General features: G+C 43.2%; 1 protein-coding gene across 1 annotated transcript; it reads right to left on the minus strand.

The window, feature by feature from the left end:
* Positions 1–4,674: 4,674 nt before the first annotated feature.
* On the minus strand, positions 4,675–14,974 carry ALB (albumin). Its single transcript, XM_066186743.1, has 15 exons — positions 14,840–14,974; positions 14,052–14,112; positions 13,093–13,225; positions 12,057–12,271; positions 11,333–11,465; positions 11,064–11,161; positions 10,158–10,287; positions 9,043–9,257; positions 8,785–8,917; positions 7,883–7,980; positions 7,585–7,723; positions 6,711–6,934; positions 6,069–6,201; positions 5,065–5,121; positions 4,675–4,848 (listed from the first exon to the last, which is right to left on the minus strand). Exons 1-14 carry the CDS (start codon positions 14,922–14,924, stop codon positions 5,071–5,073), a joined length of 1,848 nt encoding a protein of 615 aa, XP_066042840.1. The 5' UTR covers positions 14,925–14,974; the 3' UTR covers positions 4,675–4,848; positions 5,065–5,070.
* Positions 14,975–21,463: the final 6,489 nt, after the last annotated feature.

Below are 21,463 nucleotides of genomic sequence, written 5' to 3' on the forward strand. Positions count from 1 at the left end.
GACAGTGGCAAGCTGCAGCCGCACAGCATCATGTGCTTTGAAGTGTTTGACTTTGGGGGCTTCTCTCACCTTGGGGTATGTGTAGCCCAGGGAGGATGTGAGCTCCTCTCAGACATGTCCCAGCTGGGACTTCTTCACACTCTGCCAGACTGCAGCATCTGGCTGCAGGATACAGCTTAGATGGTTAATGCAGTGGTGCTGGGAGGAATTTGAGCTGAGCTGTCTTTAAAAAAAGCAGACTGGAGTTGCTTGCTTTCCACTTTACTGCCATTGAGTCTTGATGGTGCAGAAGTGATTGCCCCCGATTTCCTGATTTTTTACTTCTTGTGTTTGTTCGCATTTAACCAAAAAGGTTGGTTAAAGGGTTATACTTGCTCTGTTCATAGATACACTGTGGCTGAATCATGGAATCTCTGAAGTTCCTGTTAGCTGTTGTTGGCTGTAACGTGTTGAGGGCATGTCTTGGCTGTAATATTTCCCGATAAAAGGCTAGGAAGTGACTGAAAAGTAATACAGTGTGAGTTGGAATTCTGGAATGAAAAAAATGGATCCTCTAGAAGTCCCAAAGCCAGAGTCAGCAAAAACTCCTCAGAGGAGCACCCTCCACAGCTACAAGATCTGCTGGTCGCCAAAGATCTCCAGAGAAACACGATCCCCTCTGCTGCCGATGGGGGCCTGCAACGTTCAGACCTTGGTGCCTTGAGTTGTGAGGTAAATTGTGCTAGTTCATGTTATCTGGGGCTGAGGGGAAGGGCAGGAGATACTGGTATCTGAAACTCCAGAGTCAGCCAGGACCTGGTTTTACTCGTGCCATAAAGTCTTGTGTATTTCAAGTTGTTCAAGAGCACCTTCTATCAGCATCAGAGCTGACACGACGGCTTGTAGTGGAGGTAAAAGAGGAAATGCCAGAACAGCTGCAAAGCAGTGACCTCACCTGTTCCCCTGGCAGTGCCCACGCTTTGGTACCTTTACAAAGTCCAGTGGTTTTACAGAAGCCTTTGCAGTACAGTGAGTACTGGGGTTTTGCATGTCATATGGAGAAATACAGCTTGGAACCGTGATTTATTGGACATGGTAGAGGAAGATATCAGGCTGCCTGATAATCCTTGGGAAAGCCATTGCTGTCTATTTAAAGCTTGGCTTCCCCCTTGCAGCTTGGGAAGTCATTGTCCCTTTGGCTTGTGCTCTGCCTCGTGTTCCCTGGGCCTGAGCTGAAAGGAGACGTCTTGGTAATGGTGCTGCAGCACTTGCTGTTCCCTTGGAAGGGTGGGAACAGTGCAGTGTCTGTGTGTAGGAATTAAAGCTGAGAGCAGCTTTTGCACATGCTGACATGATGTTCCTGTTGGCTGCCTTGTTGCAGTGCAGGCTTCGTTGCATGCTTGTCCCTACCTTTGGAGTCCCTGAGTGCCCTGAGAGGTGACATTCAGTAGTTAAACCAGAAGTGGTACAACGGGGCACCAAGGACCTGGAAGTTTCCTGCCCACAGAAGCTTATTGGGGCCTGCAGCCCTCACAGCCAGCAAGTCCCAAAGTGCTGCTACACATGCGTGCTCCGGGAAACATGGTCACCACATTTGTCTGAAGGGACCAAAGACTAAAATTTGGCTGTTGTGTGATCTCCTGGCCACACTTTGCCCTGCCAGAAGCCAGTAAGGAGAGTGAGTGTGCTCTGCCTGGAGCACACATGAGGGCTTGTCTGTCTGGGATACAGTGGGTCATTGTTTGTATGATCAGGACCGGGTCCCCTCTTCAGCAAAGAGAAGAAACGGGAGCGTGTCAGGGGAGAGCACGGCAGCTCTGCCAAAGCCTCTCCTGGAGTATGGCAGGGGCAGCAAGAGCTGCTGCTGTTTCCCCGAGAAGGATCACTTGGATTTTCCCTGGCATGTTGGCCTTTGCTGATCTGCTCCTGGAGTCTGCACACAGGCATTGCCGTGCTGGGGGCAGAGGAGGGGTGGTCTGTGCAAAGCTGGTTCAGTTCCGTTCATGCTGCAGCAGGCCTCTGACTCCATCAAACTGCTTACAGGAAAGAATAAAGAAAAAGACTCTGGACGTAAAAGAGTGTCGAGCAAGGTTCATGTTCCTCTGTAATAAAACATGCTGCAGAAATGAGCCTCTTCATCCCAGGGGGATGCAGTCTGTGAGACCCATGTGTTGCTGCTGGGCTGCCGGCCCACGGAGGGCAGTTCTGGACCGGAACTGGTCTCGTGTGAAATGCGACTCGGCTGCCCCGTCTCCAAGCCTGGCCTCTCTGACAGCAGCGGCCGTTCGGGAACGTGGAAGAGGTGGGATCGCTTCTCCCCGAGAACGATCAGGGACCAAACCTGAGTGCCACCGTGGGGTGACACAGGGACATTCTGGGAGCGGGCAGGGCCCTACAGGGACACAGGACTGGGGATGGGAGGGGCTGTTTCACTCTGCCGACGTGTTCGGTCTCGTCACAGGCAAGAGGTGCCACGGGCAGCGAGCAAGAAGGAGCCGTGGGTGTGGCACCTCAGCCGTAGCAGCGGCCCTCGCTTAGCAGCGGGCTGCAGGCCCGGCTGTGACTGGTGTTAGAACTGCAACGAGTACCAGACCGCCTACAGCACCGCTTTAACTCAGAAAGCGCCACTGAGGGGCCCGCAGCAGCGGCTGTCGTTCGGCAGAGCGCGCTACAGGGCTGCTATAGGGATGCTTTCCACAGTCCCGGCTTGGCTTTGGCAGGATGAGTTGTAGCGGCGCTCCAACAGCGCTGTTGGGGCGGCGCCGAGTTCAGCCGAACCGAGCCGAATCTACCTGGAAACAAAGCTTATGGGTCACGGATGGTTTGTTAAGGAATACACTGAAGAGAGGGACATGAGAGAAGCAGGGAAAAGGGGATTTACTGGAGGGTAAAGAGAAGCCAAGGCAGTTTTGGGGTATGAAGTTCATCGGGCTGAAACAGCACTGGGAAGGCAAGAGGAAAACAGAAGAGGGAAGATAAACAGGGAAAATGCTTTCATCTAAAAGCCCATCGCACGCACTCATTAATGGTCACAAGGGCAGGAGGCTGGGTTCGGCTGAGCTCGGTTCGGTTCGGCCAAACTCGGCTCGGTTCGGCTGAACTCGGAGCCGCTCGCTGCTTTCGACTGAGTTCGGCTCCCCTAAGGGCAGTGTGGGCCGGGCCGAGGGAGGCGCTGGTGGGAAGGGAGCGTTCCCTCACGTTAAACACGCAGAGCTCGGTGTTTTCCTGCTGCCGCGTCCCGCGGGCGGCCCGGCCATCGCACGGACACGAACGGGAGCGCGGAGTCGGACAGGAGCTGATTAGGCAGTGACTGCATTCGAGCTAATTGATGTTCATGAGAGCAGGAGGCTGCGTTCGGCCGAGCTCGGTTCGGTTTGGCCGGCTCGTAAGGTTCGGCTGAGCAGGACTCGATTCGGCTCAGCTTCGGACCACGAAGTGGTCTCGTGTGAAATGCGACTCGGCTGCTCTCTCGGCCGGACCCTCCTCGGGGAAGCTGACAGCCCATGGCCCCGGCGATCCCTTTGTCCGGCAGCCGGGGAACCCGAAGGAAAGGGTGGGGACTCACACAGCCGTGAGGAGAGCCCGATGTTCAACGTGAGGGGGCCGCCGCTTTTCCGCCCAGCGCCTCGGCCCGGCCCGCGCCGCCTTCAGGGAGCCGAGCTCGGCCGAGCCCAGCGAGCGGGCCTGGCCCAGGCGCGGGAAAGCGGCGGCCCGCCTCACGTTAAACACTGGGCTCCCCTCGCGGGTAGCCGCCACTGCCGCGTTCAGGGCATCGGGAGCGTGGCCCGCGCCTCTCCCGGGGCAGCACCGGGCTCGGATTCTCGTAGAGCCCCGGACGGCGAAGCTGGGACGCCCGCACAGGTGCTCGGGGGCTCCGGGGCAGCGAGCCGGGGCCGGGGCCTGCGCGGGGCCACAGGAGCAGCAGCGGCAAAAGGAGCTACTTTTTTTCAGTTCCGCGCCTTTCGCGGAGGGAGCGGTAGCGGTAAGGCGGTTCAGGTGAGGTGTGGTGGGAGTGGGAGCTCTGCCGGGGCCCGGAGTTTTGTTGGAGCTTGGGGCCGGCAACCTCTCCGGGACCGGGATAGGGGGCCTTGGCGGGGGCCGGGGTTGGGGCTGGGGGCATCCACGGCCCGAGCCTCCCCGGGACGGTGAAATGAAATATGTCCTAGCAAATCACGGTTTTATTGGCATAGGACCAGGAAATGTCTCTCCAGGGAGTTTCCTGCAGTGAAGGGCGTGATTTAGGTGGTGAACTTTTCAGGAGAAAATTTAAAACGCTTTTTTAAAAACGAGTTAAGATATGAAAAGTGTCTTAAAACAAGGCTGTTTGTAGCTCTTTGCAAATTAAGAGATACTTGATTTGTGGCTGGTGTAAAAATAATCTTTTTTTTTTTTTTTTTAGAGGAGCTCCTTGCTAATCATCTTCTTTAGATCGAGCAGTACCGTTGAAACTTCTCTTGATATGTAATGATAATGGCCAAAGCCTAAAATCAACATGCAATTGAATCAGGGTATTAATGTCTAACTAAATGTCTTATCACCTTTGATATTCTTTCATAAAAACTTTCCAAGAGCAATAAAGAGAAAAAAATCTGAAATACAGACTCTCTGCCGATATATTCTACTTAGAATAGCCATTTGGTGTAGGCAGCACTGCAGAACTTTGCCTTATGGTAGTCACCAGCAGACAAGGACAGGTGCAGTTTTATAAAGCCTTTATTTATTTTTCTTTAGTGACGGAATTGAAAAGCACATAGTGTGACAGAACACAGAAGATTCATGAAATATCCATTCAGTACCAAAGGATAAAGGGTAAGGGGTGCGAGAAGTTACACAGGAAGTTTTTTTCTTCATGTTTTTCCCACTGGCAACCTAGATTGGAGAGACAAAAGCATACTGGTAAGTACTTCAATTTTTTGAGCCCTGTGCAGTGGCAGATATTAAAACAATTAGGGAAAGCACAGGTGGTGACTAAACGGAAGCTGGATGCTTTTTGGGGATAAAGAAGTTAAGTGGATGGAAGGGTGGACAGGAAGGGACAGACAGATTGACATACAAAGGTATTTGTCCATTGCTGCTGTAACCTACCTTAGGTTAAGCACCAATTCCTAATGTGGCTCTGCTCTGGACTATTAGGGCAGCACCCTAGGAAAAGGAACACAAACAGTTGTGAGACAGAAACGAAGGAGAAAAGTAGGTTGTGCTTGAGAAGGAACTATTAGAAACTTAAACTTGTGCCTGAATTATGGTTCAAAGGATAATTCTAATGGTACTTCCTAACCCTAGAACCAGTGTGCCCCTGGATGTTCTGTGTCTTCCAGTTTTGCCAAAGTAGAAAAGAAACTACTGAAACTGATTAGAGACAAAATAATTCTTTCCTAAGTCTTCCCGAAATATCTAACTATGTAATACTTCGGATGTAAATAAAAAAGAATTCAATTAATAAGCAGTTTAAGATATTAATAATAGTTCTATGCCCTACATTATAATGAGGTTGCTACTGTAAACCTGGCAATGCAATATGGCTCTAGATAAACTTCTGTGTCATGATCAGCTGAACTCCCAATATATCTGCATTTGTTGTGCAGTTCTGAGAATTGGTCCTGATGCACTTTTTACTAGTAATCCCAGAGTTTTGTAAGGGTCTGTAGCACAAAAGGAATTTAATGTATGCTAAAGTTAAATCTTACACATGGATCTTTTTCAACTGTGGCTTGTAGATGTTTAGCTCTTGTGACAAGGCCCAGGAGAACTTCATCTAATCTGGGATTTAGATGTGCTTTGAGCAGGTGGTTTGACCTTTCCACTGAAATTGTTCAGTGACTATCATCTCTGCAGCCAAGACACACATTAAGGTCTGGCCAATTATTATAAGGGCACATGGACAAGTGACCACTGCAGTTTGCATAACAACTTTCTGTCACAGTTTCCAGGTTCCTGTATATGTAGTTTGGGTAGTGTTCGTTGTTTTGGGTTTTTTTGGGTTTTCTTAATTTGTTTTGGTTTTTTGTTTGTTTGGGCGGGGGGGATTTGTGTGTGCATTTTTTTTGGTTTTTTTGTTCATTTTTTTTTTAAAAGGAGATAGAAAGTACCTCTTCCCCAAAGCACGAGTTTACATCTGACTGCTTGCAGCACTTATCCATCATGGCATTGAAACCCCCAGTAATTGTTGTTAGTTGTTCTTCTGTCATCTGGGGCTTGCGTTTGATGAGGTTGATGAGCAATCTGAAAACAGAGCCACAAGACACAATTAATTTTGCCTGCTGTAGTTGGATTCCCCATTTTACAAGACACCCATTCTCCCCAGGCACAGCTCATTTATGAGGATTTTTTTGCCATGCCTAGATGAGCCTGTGCCTGTTTGTGACTCCAAATGCCCAGTCTAACACAACCATCTGTTTGTGTTAACTCAGGTACAGGAGGGGAGAAGCTTATGGAAATGATCTGTATGTTGTCTTAATTAAGTACGTCTCAAGATTTGCACTGGCAGTGGGCCTACATGAAACTGGTCAGTTAAGAGAGTGATTTTAAGTGAAGAAAAAATTCCATTTGCCTCTTCCAAACTACATGATGTTATATGCTGACCAGGTCAGTGCAAACACATAGTTCCATCTGGTTTTCTCTGTCACTAGTGAAGTCCCAGTTAGATGACAAAACAGGGTGTAGCTTCTTTCTGCACTCCCCAAAGTGCTACACTTCAAAAGCTTCCCCGCAGGGTATTTCTTGGCACTTACTTCAGCTGTCCTGCTTCACGCTCAGCCGGAGGAGCAGTGCACATTTGCTCATCAAAATTGAACATCATAGGGTCAAATGGTGGAGGCACGTATTTGGTATCTACACCCATGGCAGTGAAACATGGTCTCCTGTAAGAGTAGAGCTCGTTGCAGCACTGTGAAACCTGGTCATTTATAGGGGTGCTCTCCTGTCTCTTGCACATATCTTCAATGACCATGCTCAGCTGAAAAGAAAAGGGCAAAGGTGAGTTACATCTTCCCAAAAACACAGCAAACAGGTGATGTTTGTATCACAATAGCACAGCTGAAAGTGGAAGCTATTGAATGTAACACCAGCTGGGAAATGGCATGTGTTTAAAATTTAAAATATGTAAATATTCCTGGAGTAAGGCATTTCTTCATCTGCAAACAGTTTGGGCATTGGACTACAATCAGTAGGTTTGAGGGTACTGTTTAACTTTCCAAATGCAACCTGCCAACAATCTCAGTCATGGAGCTCTGTGCAACCTGGTCCAGAGGAAGGTGTCCCTGCTCATGGCAGGGTGTTGGAACTCGATGATCTTTAAGGTTCCTTCCAACCCAGGCCTTCCTGTGTTTCTACAGAATTGATTCCCAATTCCACGATTCTATGACCTTACTTTTGCTTTCTGAGGGAAAGCAAAGTTTAACTAAAATTCTCACAAGCTACCATCAGATAGCAATTTAGGCTCTCACATCCATTAAAAATGAACAGGTTTGGAGCTCTGTTAGGCAGATGCTTAGCATGGTGTTTATGAAAAATCACTGTGTTTGCTATCTCACCAGGCTTCAGTATTTTTGTGAACAGGAAAAATCTCCAAGAGAAGGAGGAGAAAGAATAAATCCATGTACTCACATAGTGCTCAGAACAAGACATGCGTTTCTGCTCAGGAAGACTGCAGCACTTGCTGCCCACAGCTGTCATTTTCTTCCCGATTTCCAGCAAGGTGTCAGTTGATACCTGAGGCATTTTCTTAGTGTAGCGAACCAGAATTCTGATAAAGTCAAATCAAAATGATTGTTAGTAGAGCATTCTTTAACTGTGAGCACATCTAGGCCACTGAAGAGAAAATAAAAGTGAAGACCAAATCAATCTGCCCAAAGCAGCCAGTGTAATTCATTACACTCCAGAATATTTATCAGGAATTGCTCACCCTTTAAGGAAGTCTGCCTCGCCATGGGTATTGAACAGCTCACAGTTTGTCTTCACAACATCCTCAGTTTCCTTCACATGTTTGTTCAGTTCCACTTGCTGCAAACAAGTACAAATTTATTAGTAATATTAGAGCAAGACTTGATGGTAACAGTCATACAAATGTAACTTATGACCTTTTCTAAACCTTAACTACAAAATAACTCATTTTACAAGGTTGATCACTTCTGTATAGCCAGGATGGTGTAGAGAGGATTTGATTCCCTAGTGGATATTAAGTTCTAACAGAAATTTCCTTGAAAAGGGTGGCCATATTTTTAAAATTTAATTACCCCTTGGACTTATTTTCAAAACAGTGAGGGTTTATGTTCATTTGTTTAAATCAAGTAAATATTTCAAATTACGAGCAACCACGAGGGCAACATCTCTTGGCCAAAGCTTTCAGGAACTCAGCTTATGCTGTGTCTTGTGTGTGACTGAGTTGCAGATCAGACTTAAGCTGAGGTGTCTTTGTGTGCTGGTCATGTGCATTCCCATCACAGTCCATGAGCAGCCATACATGGTGTAGGCAGTGGAGCTCAGAGAATAATTGAGCTATTAATTGTCAGCCTCAGGACAAGCAGAATCACATTTGAGATAGAGAGGCATCAGACAATTAGTAGAGTGAGACTGGTCTGAAATATTGTGATGTGAGAAATGAAATTACTGTGATCTGAGATAACCCTGTATCCTTGCCATGGGCCATGGGCTGCTTCATCTCCCACCAGGACATTAACTTCCCCTGGAATTAGTCTCTCCAAAAGCTTTCTGTCTGCTCTTCTGTAGGAGCTTCTCAACACAATTCTCTTACGACATGTACCAACCAAGCATTCCAGTCATCTGCAAACAAAGCTTTGCACCTACAGCGTTTCCGTAGCAGTCGGCAGGGTTGTCTGACTTGCAGCACTTATCCAGGAGTGTTTCATATCCCTTAGTAATCCTCATGATCAGCTCTGTGGAGAACTCGGGGTGTCTTCGTGAATATTCATAAACAAACCTGAAAAGCATAGGACCAGACAGAGCTCCTGAATAATGTGCTGCTTTCATCAAGCACAGTGCAGTAATAACAAGGATATTTCCTCAGGTGGACAATGAGCTTGGAATGCTGTTGACACTACATACTCTGATAGGAATGCGTCATGGTTTGGCTCATAGCTTTGACACACTTCCTTATCTTCAACGTATTTTTCAACTAGTGAAGGAAGATTGTCAGGTTTGTCATCAAAATCTGCCTCCATGATGCACTTGGTCCGTTCCACAGCTGGCAACTCACAGCAGGGCTTGATTTTACTTGAGAAAACATCTTGTTTAGAGCACAGAGATGTCACAAGCTCTGACTGCAAAATTAATACGTAGTATCAGACAAGCTATGAAATAGTAATTTAAAAACAGATTAATTTATCTGCTGTCTCTGCTTCAGACTCTTCCCTTTTCACTCAGGTCACCTATTTACTTAGCAATTTCCTAAAAAAATTCTGTCTTCACACCAAGAGAAATAACTGGGCATGAGCATGCCCGCTGTTTGTTGAACACGATGTGCAGGGTAAGTGGTTCTCTCCCTGATCCTAGACACTCTGAGGACACAAACTCTGGTAAGCCAGGGCACATCATTGAGTGCTGTGTCACAAGGATGCCTGATGAGTCTTGTCTTCTCTGACAGGAAGCCCAGCTCTGACAGAGGACAAAACATGATAGGACCCCAGAGCACTGGAACAAGATGGTTCAACAAGTGTGTGCAAGTTTCAGTCAGCCAAGCAATATTCAAATCATCTCACTATTGCAGAGGTTTGTCAATCTGTTCTCTAGCATTCATTGGTACTACAGGAAAGCTGGATTAATGGCAGTACACTTGACAGGACAGGAGAAAAAAATTGCAACCTTTTTGCCTCGGCTTTCTTTTCCTTTATTTATGATTGAATTGAAGTGAATAAATACCATCAAACCACCTCCCTGATAAATGTTCTGATTTTGGCCAAACACACTGGATAGACTGCAAGCAATGGCTTTTTGTCCTCATGATCAGACAGGGCTAGATCTGGAGCTAGATCTGGAGCTGAAACCTACTTTCATTAAGAGTCAACTGTGCTGATCCTGAGCTTTTCAATGCTTGAGGAACCTTCCAGCAGTGCTGAGTTCAAGTTTAAGTTCCCTGAACTGTGAATGCGTAGCTGCACAAATTACTATCTTTCTAAACATTTTTCAAATATGTAAACATTGTTTTAAAATAGTGAGCTCACCCAGTCATCCACACATTCTACCATGTCCCCTTCACAGCACTCTTTGTAGACATCCTTCACATCATGGACCATCTTGACAAGTTCTGCAAATGGAGCCTTGGGGTATTTCTGGCTCATACGAGCAAGTTTACTGGGTAGAAAAGGAGAAAAGGACACTTGTTTTAAAGCACTGCAGGGAACAGAAAGGCACCTTGCAAGTCACTAACACATGATGGGGTAGGTCAAGATTGTTTCAAGTAAATACTCATTCTTCTCATGTAATTTCTAGTGGCTAAAAAAAAGAAAGGGTATCAACATCTGCACCAGTAAAGCCAGAAAGGAAGAAATCTGTTCTTCTGTTCTGCCAGAACTGTAAGAATCACACCCTTGTATTCCCCATCACTCTTGAGCAACTGGAATGCTCTCCAAATTATCTGGCACAGATAGATAAAGTCCTGATTGTACCTTTAAATGAAAGCTGACTATGCCTATAAGATAATCCTAGTCAATGTTAGTGTATCAGACTGGCTATAGAATGAAAGCACCTCTCTGTGTCCAGACAGGGGATCCACTTATTAATTGTAAAAGCTTTTCTTGATCTTACAAACAAAGGTTTAAACAACTGTGATTCTGCCAAATCTGACTTTTTGGTTGGCTTAAGGTTCAAACTAGCACCTTACTTTGCTGATTAGTGATGTGTCCATCACTTAAAGCTGTAGGCATTGGAATGTGGTTCAGCTTTGGCAGAAGTGTGAATTAAACACACTGTAATCTCTGAGTGACACTCCCAACAGTTAACTCTCCATCGTCTGGACTGGTTCCAGAGATGGTTTAATTGCTCTGCAACTCTCACAGCTGAGCTTTTCCTAGGTCTCACTCACAGGCTGACAAGCGTACATTTTATCAAAAAAAGTGATTGGAACTTACGCTGCTTGGAAAACCCTCTCACCATACTTCTCAAGGATTCGACATCCGTGCTTCTGCTTCACACCTATATACTTGGCTCTTTCCTTGATGACAGCTGCCTGTGGTAACAGGACAAACATTTTCACATTAAACTGGTTACATCCATAGATATGATAAATCCTGGCCTGTCTCTCCAAGTTCTTCATTCAAAGATTTGCATGAACAGGAAAATTCTGCCTGTTTCTCACTTAGTTGCTTAGTGTTTATCCACAGCCACAAATTTGGTGTACCTTTCCATCCAAGCAAGCACCAACATCACTCTCTGCACAACAGCTTTTAAGTGCATTTTCATACTCAGCAGCCAGACCCAGGATCGCAGGGGCATGCAGGAAGGGGTTTCTTCTTGCAACACTGTAGACAAAACTAGAAGGAAAAGGAAAGTGTTTGTTAAGTTCCATGTTCCAGTTACAACAGCAAATGGCCTTAAACCTCTTGCAGCTTCTCTAACCTTTTTCCTGTTTTACAAATCTAGTTTAGCAATCTACTTTTGAGACATAATACCTGCTGATGGGAAATGCTCTGCTAAATCTCACTCTTCCCAAGGCAGGACTCAGTAACTGTGAGTGAAGGGTGAAATCCTGATCTTGTCAGCCATCTGGTTTGACATACACCTGCTTTTTTAAAATGTGTTGTCAAATATTTGAAAATTCTGATTTTCAGTGTGAAAAATTCATCTGCAGTCCTTTCACCAAGATTTTATTGACAATTTTAAATTATTTTCATTGTTATCTTTCTTCATTCTTGCAATTATACCGAGAGTAGTGGGAAGCCGGAGCAAGTGAGTTATTAAATCAATATTGGAAACACTGTGAGTTTTCAGCAGGTTTGGGGAAGAAAGGTCATCCAGAATTTATCAAATGTGATCCTTAACCCCTGTTTCGAATGCAAAAACCTTCTCCCGCTTGAAATGAGAAAATGTCAGGATAAGAGGGCAGAAGCGGCCATTTTCCTTACTGTCCCAGGAGCTGCACCCGGTGGTCCTTGTACTCGTTGCATATCACATCAGCAGCTGGTCTTTGGTATGGGGCAATGAAGTCGGGGTGGTGAACTCTGTAGGACAGGAAGCACTGGTTTCTCTCAGGATCAGCCTTACCACAGCAGTCAGCCATGTCACCATACGAGTCGCGGAGCTTGTCAACTTGGCAGATTTCATCAAGGAAAACAGAGGGCTGTAAAGGGAGATGCAGAGGGTCAGAACTAGTGTTTATATATAGACAGTGGATTGTATTGTCTATTTATCTGCAAAAGAAAAGCCAGGCTGAATAGTAAATACATTTTTACTGAATAAGATTTAGACCATAAATCAAAATAATCTACTGTTTTTCACATAATTTTATAAAGTTTTATTTTATGTAGTCTGATACTAAAACAGTTCCAGTGCTTGACTGAAAAAAGTTAATTATAATTTAAAACACTCTGTGCAAGACAGTGATCTCATTTTACTAACAATCTGACTAAACTGAATTTTCAAATTAATTGAAGCAGGATTTGATGGAAACCTTTAGGGAGAACTGTTAGATGTCTAGGGATTCTAAATATCTGCAGATTTGTTACCTAATTTTAGAGGAATTTTTCTAAACGTTCATAAACTAAGTGCCTTAAATTAGCACACACATACACCTTTTCAAGTCACCCCAGTGTGAATATCCATACACTTGGGTCGCTTTAATACCTAGAACTAGGCCTGTACTTCACAACTGGGGTTTTGTAGTTAAGTGCTAACATTTATTTTCAGGCAATACTAAGCTAAATGTGCAAAAGCATGATATATGGTCTCCAACATATGGCTCCATGGATCATTTAGGCACTTCTTAAAGGCAGAGTTTTAGAACCCATCAAAACCAAGTTCTTCGTTTAAGCACTAAAATCTGAGCATTGGCCTGTGACAACAGCCACACCTGAACGGTTTGGGTGTAAGTCCTCAAGGAGGGTGATCCTGGCAGCTGCATAGAGTGAGGAGAAATACAGTATTGAAGGATTCACTGCCTACCAGTGGTTTTGTGCACTCAGGAGCATCCTCATTGGCCACACACTTATGTGCCAAATCAACAACATCCTTCACCATCTTGGACAGTCCATCGTAGGAACATCTCTGCAGGTACTGGGCAAATGTGATCATGGTACTGAAGCACAAAACACAGTTTGGAATATGAAAATGAGAAACATTAGTTAATATTTTCAAAGGTGCCTCTGAATTAAATGTGCTTGTTCAAATGACGTGCACTATGGTTAACCAGAATACCATGCAGAGCATAGTTCCGGATCTCATATTTCTCTTATTCTCATCTCCTCTCTGAATGTGTTTTTAACCTTCCCAAAAACCTTTTTACCATCCCAATATAGTAAGTCCTGAATAATAAACTAGAAACAAACCAGAAAAGACTCTGATTGGAGTTTTTTGTCGCTTTTACCAGCCAACTCATAAATGCCATGACCTAAGCTGGATTTGGCCACTGTTACAAATTATGATCTTCAGGCCGCCTTCTCTCACTACTTACATGTCTGTCAGGGCCCTCTGTCTTTCCCAAAACCAGTCCCAAATGCAAAATCATTGAATTGTCTCAGAATACCTGTCTCAGGTTTGTTTTTTGAGGTTGGTTTGTTTGTGTTTTTTTCTGGCAATGTCTCAATGCACCATAATTTCTCTTCATTCAAAGGATATCAAACCTGTATTCATCATGCCTATTTTCTTTTCAGAGAAGGAGCAGAGGCTTTTTCACAAGGTTTTCAAGGAGTTATTTTCCCAGAGAGCAAGAACGCCATTGTGAAATTTGCAGGTCTTAAAATATTTCTAGGTTTTGCAGTAAGAGTAAGGGGCTAACTCAGTGTTTCAGGGGGACATACACACTCCTTGTGAACTCATACAGTGTGTCTTACTTTCCCTTTTTGGTACAATATCAAGAGAGACCAAAAACCCAATCAGAAGATGGAAGCTGAATATTCACTTACACTGCCTTAAATGTCTCTTCCTTCAAGTCATTGAAGCGATGGGCAATTGGACTCTTGTGGTCTAGGAAGAAGAACAAAGGGAGAGCAGTGATGCTCACTGTCACACTGGCTGTGCTGGACCCTGGAAAATACATTCTGGGCACCAAGGGCCAGATTTTCACAAGTGTTCAGCATTCGTGAGACGTTTATACTTACAAGCATAAGAACTTGAACTTGTTCATTTGTCTACAGATACCTAACTCTTAGGTTTTCTTGTTTTTCTGAGGGAACCCAAGCATGTGATTTTTATGATTCTAATAGAATATTTACCTCTGTAAGCAGCTACTTAATTCAGATATTCAAAATGACTGTTAGGACTTACTATTTAGGGTTAGCAAACGTGTCCTTTGTGTAACCACCACCACCAAACACTGCAAATAAAGCAATGCGGCTGAAGTTTGATTAGAGCAAACATTCTTCTGAACACTAAGTTATTAACTTGTCAAAAGACAGAACTTCCAAAAGCACAGTGAACCTGCTTTTTCCATGCTGAAAAGAACAGATCCTGAGTCATTTACATCTGTTCATGCACCACATAGATGTTGCAGAGGGACGGAACCACACTTACTCGCCCAATTAAGTTGCCCTGAGTGTCCATCTCCCCACTGTCTCTTAATTTAGTTTCTTTTCAAGTCAATCGTATTTTTCTGTTCAATATGGATCAGGCTCCCAGGAATTGTTCTTGAAACTGTATTAAAGGCATTAAATTGATAGAACAAAGACTTCTAAGAGAGTTACGCCTTGCTTACCTGCATCTCGTGCAGTTCTTTGCAGATTCCTGGATCTTGCAGAACTCAGGAGAAAAACAAACAAAATTAATGTTAACCACTTCATGGTTTCAGATTATGATGTGAGCAAAACTTGCTCAAAAATGCTAGGAAGATTGAAGGAAGAGCATTTGCTTATATACCCTTCACTGTCCATGCTTGTAAAATATTAACCCTCGAGTTGGTATTTGTAGATTTCCATTTGGCCTGAAGAAGATTACAAAACTTCAGCTGCCCTTGCCAGAAATTAATTTGGTATTAGTTATTTATTCTGTGTTGTTACTCTGGGCCTTTTCGTCCTGAAGAGGTTGAACCTCCCAGCACCCAAAAAAGATAAAGTTTTGCGTAAATTTCCTTATCAAATGACAAACAAGGAGTTCAAGGCATCAGACAAAAAAGTCATCGGGGCTAATCCTGTAGCCTTTTTTTTTTTTTGCTAGTATTTGTTCAAATGCAAAGCATGTTGGTATTGTATAGCAACAACTCACCTAGAGAGGACTCAGTCCACTTGAAATTAGAGAATTTTAATTTTAAAACACTTCATTAAGATGAGATGGCTAATCTAGACATCTGTGACTGATTTGAGCACTTGAATTTGGTAGGTCCTGCACTGGTTTTCTGTGGGTACTGCCGTTCTCCAATATCCTGAAGACAGCCAAACACATGGGTAAAAATGTGCAAGAGCTGTCATTTCAGAATTTTTGCAATTTCTCCTTTGTACTGACATCCTCCCAAGAGTAATCTCTTAATTAAACATTCATCTCCTCTCTGAAAAATTTCCCGTTGATTAGCCAGTAACTTAGGAGACCAGACACAGGAAGAAATGTGCAGTTTGCACAGAGCCCCAGGACGTGGAATAAAATTGAAATTACTTTTCTAGGACACCCAGTGAGATGCTTGAAAAAATCCTGAACAAGTACAAGGTTGGATCCTTGCTGAGTACAAAGTGATGTAGATTCCCAGTGGGAGATACTAGGAGTTATTTTAATGAATTGATGTCCCCAGTGTGTGGATGTAAACCAACACAACTGGAGGTTGTGTGCTGCCTTGCAACTCTTTCCTTTGTGAACACCCACATGGTAGAGCTGAGCACAATGTCTCCAAACACCTCCTTAGTCTTTAATGTTCCCTTTTCTACTGTGTTTTTCTTCCTCAGGCAGGAAGTTTTGCTGTAACTCTGTATTATTCCTAATGGAAATAGTAAGAACAATTCAGTGATCAGTTTTCTGGAAATTTAACTAAGTAAGTACATGCATAGTATTTCCTTTTGTTTCTGAGTGTGAGCTTTTAAAGACTTTTGAAATAAAGCAAGTGACATGTCTAAGCTCAAAGTATTTGCAGGCAGTTTTCATTCAGGAAAATGCCAAGGCAATGCATCTTGCATTCCAGAAAGGCTGTTCTGTTCTCCAGAAATAACCACATAAAACTGAGTTGAGTTCACAGAATAGTTTGATACAATGAAATTTCTACAGGCTGCTGCTGTTGCAAAAAATGTTTGCATTTTCCTGAGTCTGCTCCTGATATTTTTGTAGGTAAAAGACAGCATTCTGTTAGTGATATAAATGAACAAGGCTCTATTTTGGGAATTAAAAGGTTTTTGGATAACTTACGTGAAAAATGGTGCAGGAAAGCCAGGCTAGCAGAAAAGTAGTGTTAGAAATGTCATAGTGCTAGACATTGGGATTGTTTTCAGGTGGTTGTAGCAAAATCCCTCATTTCTGGAGGATGATGGGAGTTGATGAACAACCTGTAGCTTTCAGACCTGTGCTGCTTTAGCCTAACAAAATCTGAGGAAGGACCTTGTTAATTTAGTCTGTAATTATTTTACTGACCATATGCCTCTGTCAAAGACCCATCTCCTTTCAAATATTAATAGAGCATTCAGTGGGACAGAAACAACATTTAGGTATTTTTTGGATAACTGTAAGGTGGTAAAAACTGTGGTATTGGTGACTGATGTCTTAGAACAGCTCTTGAGGTGCTCTCAGGCTGTACCAAAGAAGTCTCCAGAAAACTACAGCTAAGGGCTGCAAGGGCAAAGCTGAAATTCAGCAGAAAATGAGTGCAGTGTTGCTTCTTGAAAGCTCTCTGGAATTTTCCCTTGCAGCATTGTGCAGTGTTAGCAAGAACACTCCTGGTCCCCTGGAGTTAATATGTAAGTTTGGAATACAGGGTCCATGTTTATTTCTAGATATCTTCTGTTGTCTGTCCTGTACTTCATGCCAATGGTTCATATAACTGCTGAGAGCTGAACTCCAATGCTCATGTTTGTTTAACAATATTAAATATTATACTGAGTTTCCTGTTTCTCAGTGTTTCATACTGCGCTGAGTTCACTCCAACAAAGTTGTCCTGATATTAGAAAAAGGAATTTATCAATGGCATTTTAGGATGATCCATTTTCACACTCATTTATGTCTAAAGTTACAGGTGATAACTAGTTTTATTCCAGGTGTGGGGAACCAAAGGACAATAATTCCAAGATTTAAAAATTATGCATCCTTTTTATTTCCAAATCAATTATTTTTAAATATTTCATCATATCAGCCTGTGCAAAGTGGAAGAGTAGAAACAAAGTGGACCGAGATATGATACGTCACCTTTGTTTCTCAAGAGCCTCATGCCACATTAGTATAAGAACAACTGTCAGAGCCCTTTTGGGAAGTAAGTACTTTTCAAAGTAACCTCTCAAAACCCAAAGAACATGAAGAAACCCTTTACTTTTGTGGCCCTCGATTTTATTTACTGTAGTTTCTTCCTTTTTTCAAGACCTATAGTTCTGTTTGTGGGACTGGACCGTGACATTCCTGTGCTAGTAGCTGCAGTGAGCAACTTTTTTTTCATAACTGGAATGATAGGTATATTTCTAAATAAATGTCTATAGCTCTAGATGTCTGTAGCTCTGGACACATGGACAGGTATCAGGTGTTACTTTTTTTTCCTGCTCTGGTGCATGATGTTTGTCATTCTTATCACTGATGTTTGGCTCCTGTGCAGAACGAGTCAGACATCTCAGATACGTGGCCTTTGTTTGAGCAGAGATGGACTCACCGATACAAAACAAGCAAACATAAAGACAGAAGGGGTTTGATCACTGCGGTAGAGCAGGCAGAGACCTGCTCAGGTGTAGCTAACAGCATTCCATGTCAGGTGTATCTCCTGGGCATATCATCAATGAATCCTGATACTCAAATGTTCATCTTTGGGCATCAGCCACTCACCTGCAGTGTTAGTGAGTTCTTGATCATTCAAATAAGGATTTTTGAATTGACAAGAATGACTATTCTTGCCGATCCTGTACGTTTGATCCCTAGGGCATTCTGTCATCCCTAGTGCTTTGTCTCACAAGTCCACAACGTAGTGATATAGCTGTTTTCCTTATTAATTATCATTTGCCAACATCATTCTTTGGCAGCAGGTACAAGGACAGCTTTGCTTTGCCCATTAAGCATTCAATTGCTTGGATATATCCAAATATACAGCCTTCAGTGCTTTTTAAGGGGATCAATTCTGAGACTTCTCAGAACGTGTCTCTATTTTCCATGTCCCTATGACTTACTTCTCAGCCAGTTCAAGTAGGTAATCTACTGGAGTATTGGCTTAATCTATTATCCATTTCTACAGTTCCTTAAAAAATCAGTGTTACATCTTGGTATGGGTGTATCTAAATTTTGTATCTAAATACAAAATAGATGCGGGAAAGAAATACCTGAGGTGCAGACTTGCTCTATTCAGGAAGTCCTTCTCAGGAAGATTTTTTTTTTGTTTAGTGTTTCTGCTAATGCCTTTGATAGTTGTCTCTGGAACTGAAATCATTGCGGTGATGTGATTGATGTTTGGCTCATGATAGGACTTGTCAGTGGAGATCTTTCTTCTTCCTCTTACATAAGTCCCAGAGACCTTTGGAATGCAGTGCATTCACTTGTGCCCTAGAAACTTTTTGGCACTCAGTTTCCAATTTCTGTGCGGCTCTACTATGCTACCTGATGGCCTTTGGCAGGAGAGAAGAGCCATTTAATGTGGTACAGTCAAGAGCCAAAGCTGAAAGTTTTTGTTTGGCAAGAGATTGATAATATTTCTTCCCTAAGTTTGATGTACTTCAGCTTTAGCAATCAAAGAAATATTGAAAACTTTTTGAGGAACCGCAGGAAATGTTTGGAGAGTCTTTTTGTTTTGAATTTCTTTAGGCCGTTGATCTATAACCTCCAATTTTTATAAAAAATATGGCTACAAACATTTCTTGTAAGTGTAAGCAGGTGTATTTGCCAAAATCAGAAACACACCATGTGTAAAATGAACTAAGGATTCTGGGAGCCACTGGGTTTGCTCTCAACTTGAAACACTTTGAGTTGGAAAAAATCTTGTAGGTCTAGAGGGGCTGTAGGACTTAGGGAAAATTCCTGCCATTCTGCAGCTGCCCCCCCCCCCCCCACTACTACTGCATCACCTGGCAGTGCTGACTTTCGCCTTATTTTTCATTTAGTTTCATTGTAAACTTATGGTTTTCCCATTCTGGCCTAAAAACTGCCAAGCTGACAAATATTTTCTCTTTCATGTTCATCTCTATATAAACAGAATCTGTGCTACTGCTATAATTGTTCTCTTGTGCTGTTTTTTTCTGTTAGGGCCTTGGGGGTTTTTGTTTGTTTGTTTGTTTGTTTTCTCTTTTTTTTTTTTTTTTGGTGGTGGTTTCTTTCTTGGGAAGATCCTAGTTCATCTGTTTAAGACAACTTGTAATGTTCAAGCATTAAGGAGATAAAGGGACTGATTCTTTTCTCAGCCTTTCCTCTATTCCTGAGCAAACAATTTCTTAAGATAAAGCCCTCAGAACTTTGAAAAATGAAAATGTAGTCATTTTAAATGAAGTCCTGGAGCAAGAATAGCATTTTTCACCTCAAATATTCCCTACTGTCTTTGGAATTTCTTTAGCTGAGTCAGGGCCTCAGGTGGCACCTCAGCAGGAGAAGAAAAGTTTGTAGAGCCATTTTTAGGTCCTTGTTACTGGAGCAGGCAGGACAAGATATTTTAAAATTTGCCACAGACATTTACTTGCTGAAATGAAAAGATAATCCACTCCTGTATATTATGCTGCAGTTACAAATTCTGAGGCTTCATGAATGAAATGTGAAGCATCCTGTCCCCACAACTGAAATTCAAAGGCACAGTGAAATATTTCCACATTTCTGCCTTAGCCTGTGAAGCAAAGTTCAGTTAGTCAAATCCAAGTGCCTGTACTTTTCTGTTGTAAAAATCAATTGTTTTTCAAGCAGCATTCAACCAGACCACATTTATTAGGTGAGCTCTGGCTTGTAGTTCCAGGTTCAGTACTTCCTTCAATGTGAATCAGATTCCCAATGATATTACCAGGATGTAATGATCTCTTAGAAGAAAACTGGATTTGCAGCAGCAGCAACAAAACCTTGTCTTTCTTCAGATTGGTGTTTTCCTTTCCTTTCCTTCATGTTCTCCTTTATCTGGATTTGTTACACTATGACATGTAGCACTGGAAACCTGGGATTCCCAGAGTTAATTAAGTGACTAAAATAATACAAAACTGAGGAAATGTTGCTTGGTTTATTTGTTTGTTTTTCTTTAGAGTAGTGCTTAAAAACTTTGATTTACAAAAGAGTGAATATTCAGGGCTTGAAATTCAATCTCTCTGAATTTGAGGCCTTTCAGGAAGTCCTCATTTTAAAAGAAGGGTTCCTCAGTACATTCCCAGAATCAGAAAAAAATCATCAGAGACCAAAAACTGCGATTTAGCTTAGCAAAGATCTGTATGGTTCTTGTGGTTCTCTTAAATAAGTTATCAAAAGATTGGTCCATACATCAGAGGAACTGAAGAGATCTATCAGGCAGATCTGTGGCTGTGCAAACCCCAAATAGCTGTGATGTTTGGTTTGGGGTTTTTTTAATTTGAACATTAAACTGAGAATTCTTCTTAAATCATGCAAAGAAATATTAACGAACTCTTTGCACATGAAGCTTTTGGTGTTGTCTTTTGGATCAATTAAGCAGAGGCTACACTCGCAAGGCCGTTCCTCTGTGGTGCCCTCCAACCCCATGCTGACAGTCCTTGACATTTGCTTTCTGCCCAAAGGCCTTTTCTGCTCATACCAACAGCGCTTCAATATTGCCAGTCAGGCATATCGACAGCCTATCCACAGGTCTCAAAAACAACTCAGGAAGTTCAGTTGTAACAGTTAATGTTGTAGTGCCCTTGTCTGGCACCTCCAGTTTAGTGTGAGCTTGGGTTTCTATCCTCCTTGACTCTGAGTGATGGAAACACAATGGGTGTCTAGGCACTGGAGCTATTCCCAGTGCAAAGAGGCTTGAGGCTTCCCTTAAAATCAGTGCAGATCTAGGCAGATTCCTGGCTCCCTGGACTGGGAAATTGGAAGCTGGGCAAATTATGTGCTGAACCCAATTTCTCCCAGTATCTGCTGGCAGAGAGAACAGCCTAGTGCTAAGTCAAGACTGAGGAGGCTGTTTGTCATGAGCCCAGGAAGCCTGAAAATGCTGAGAGTCTGACATGAACACAAGTCTCATGGATTCTGAGGTCCTGATGCACTGCTGGGCACTGCAGCCTCTTTGCTGTCAGCATGG

Source organism: Chamaea fasciata, unplaced genomic scaffold (assembly GCF_029207755.1).
Source record: "Chamaea fasciata isolate MVZ Bird 193981 ecotype frontalis unplaced genomic scaffold, bChaFas1.0.hap1 SCAF_6, whole genome shotgun sequence".
Lineage (NCBI taxonomy): Eukaryota > Metazoa > Chordata > Aves > Passeriformes > Sylviidae > Chamaea > Chamaea fasciata.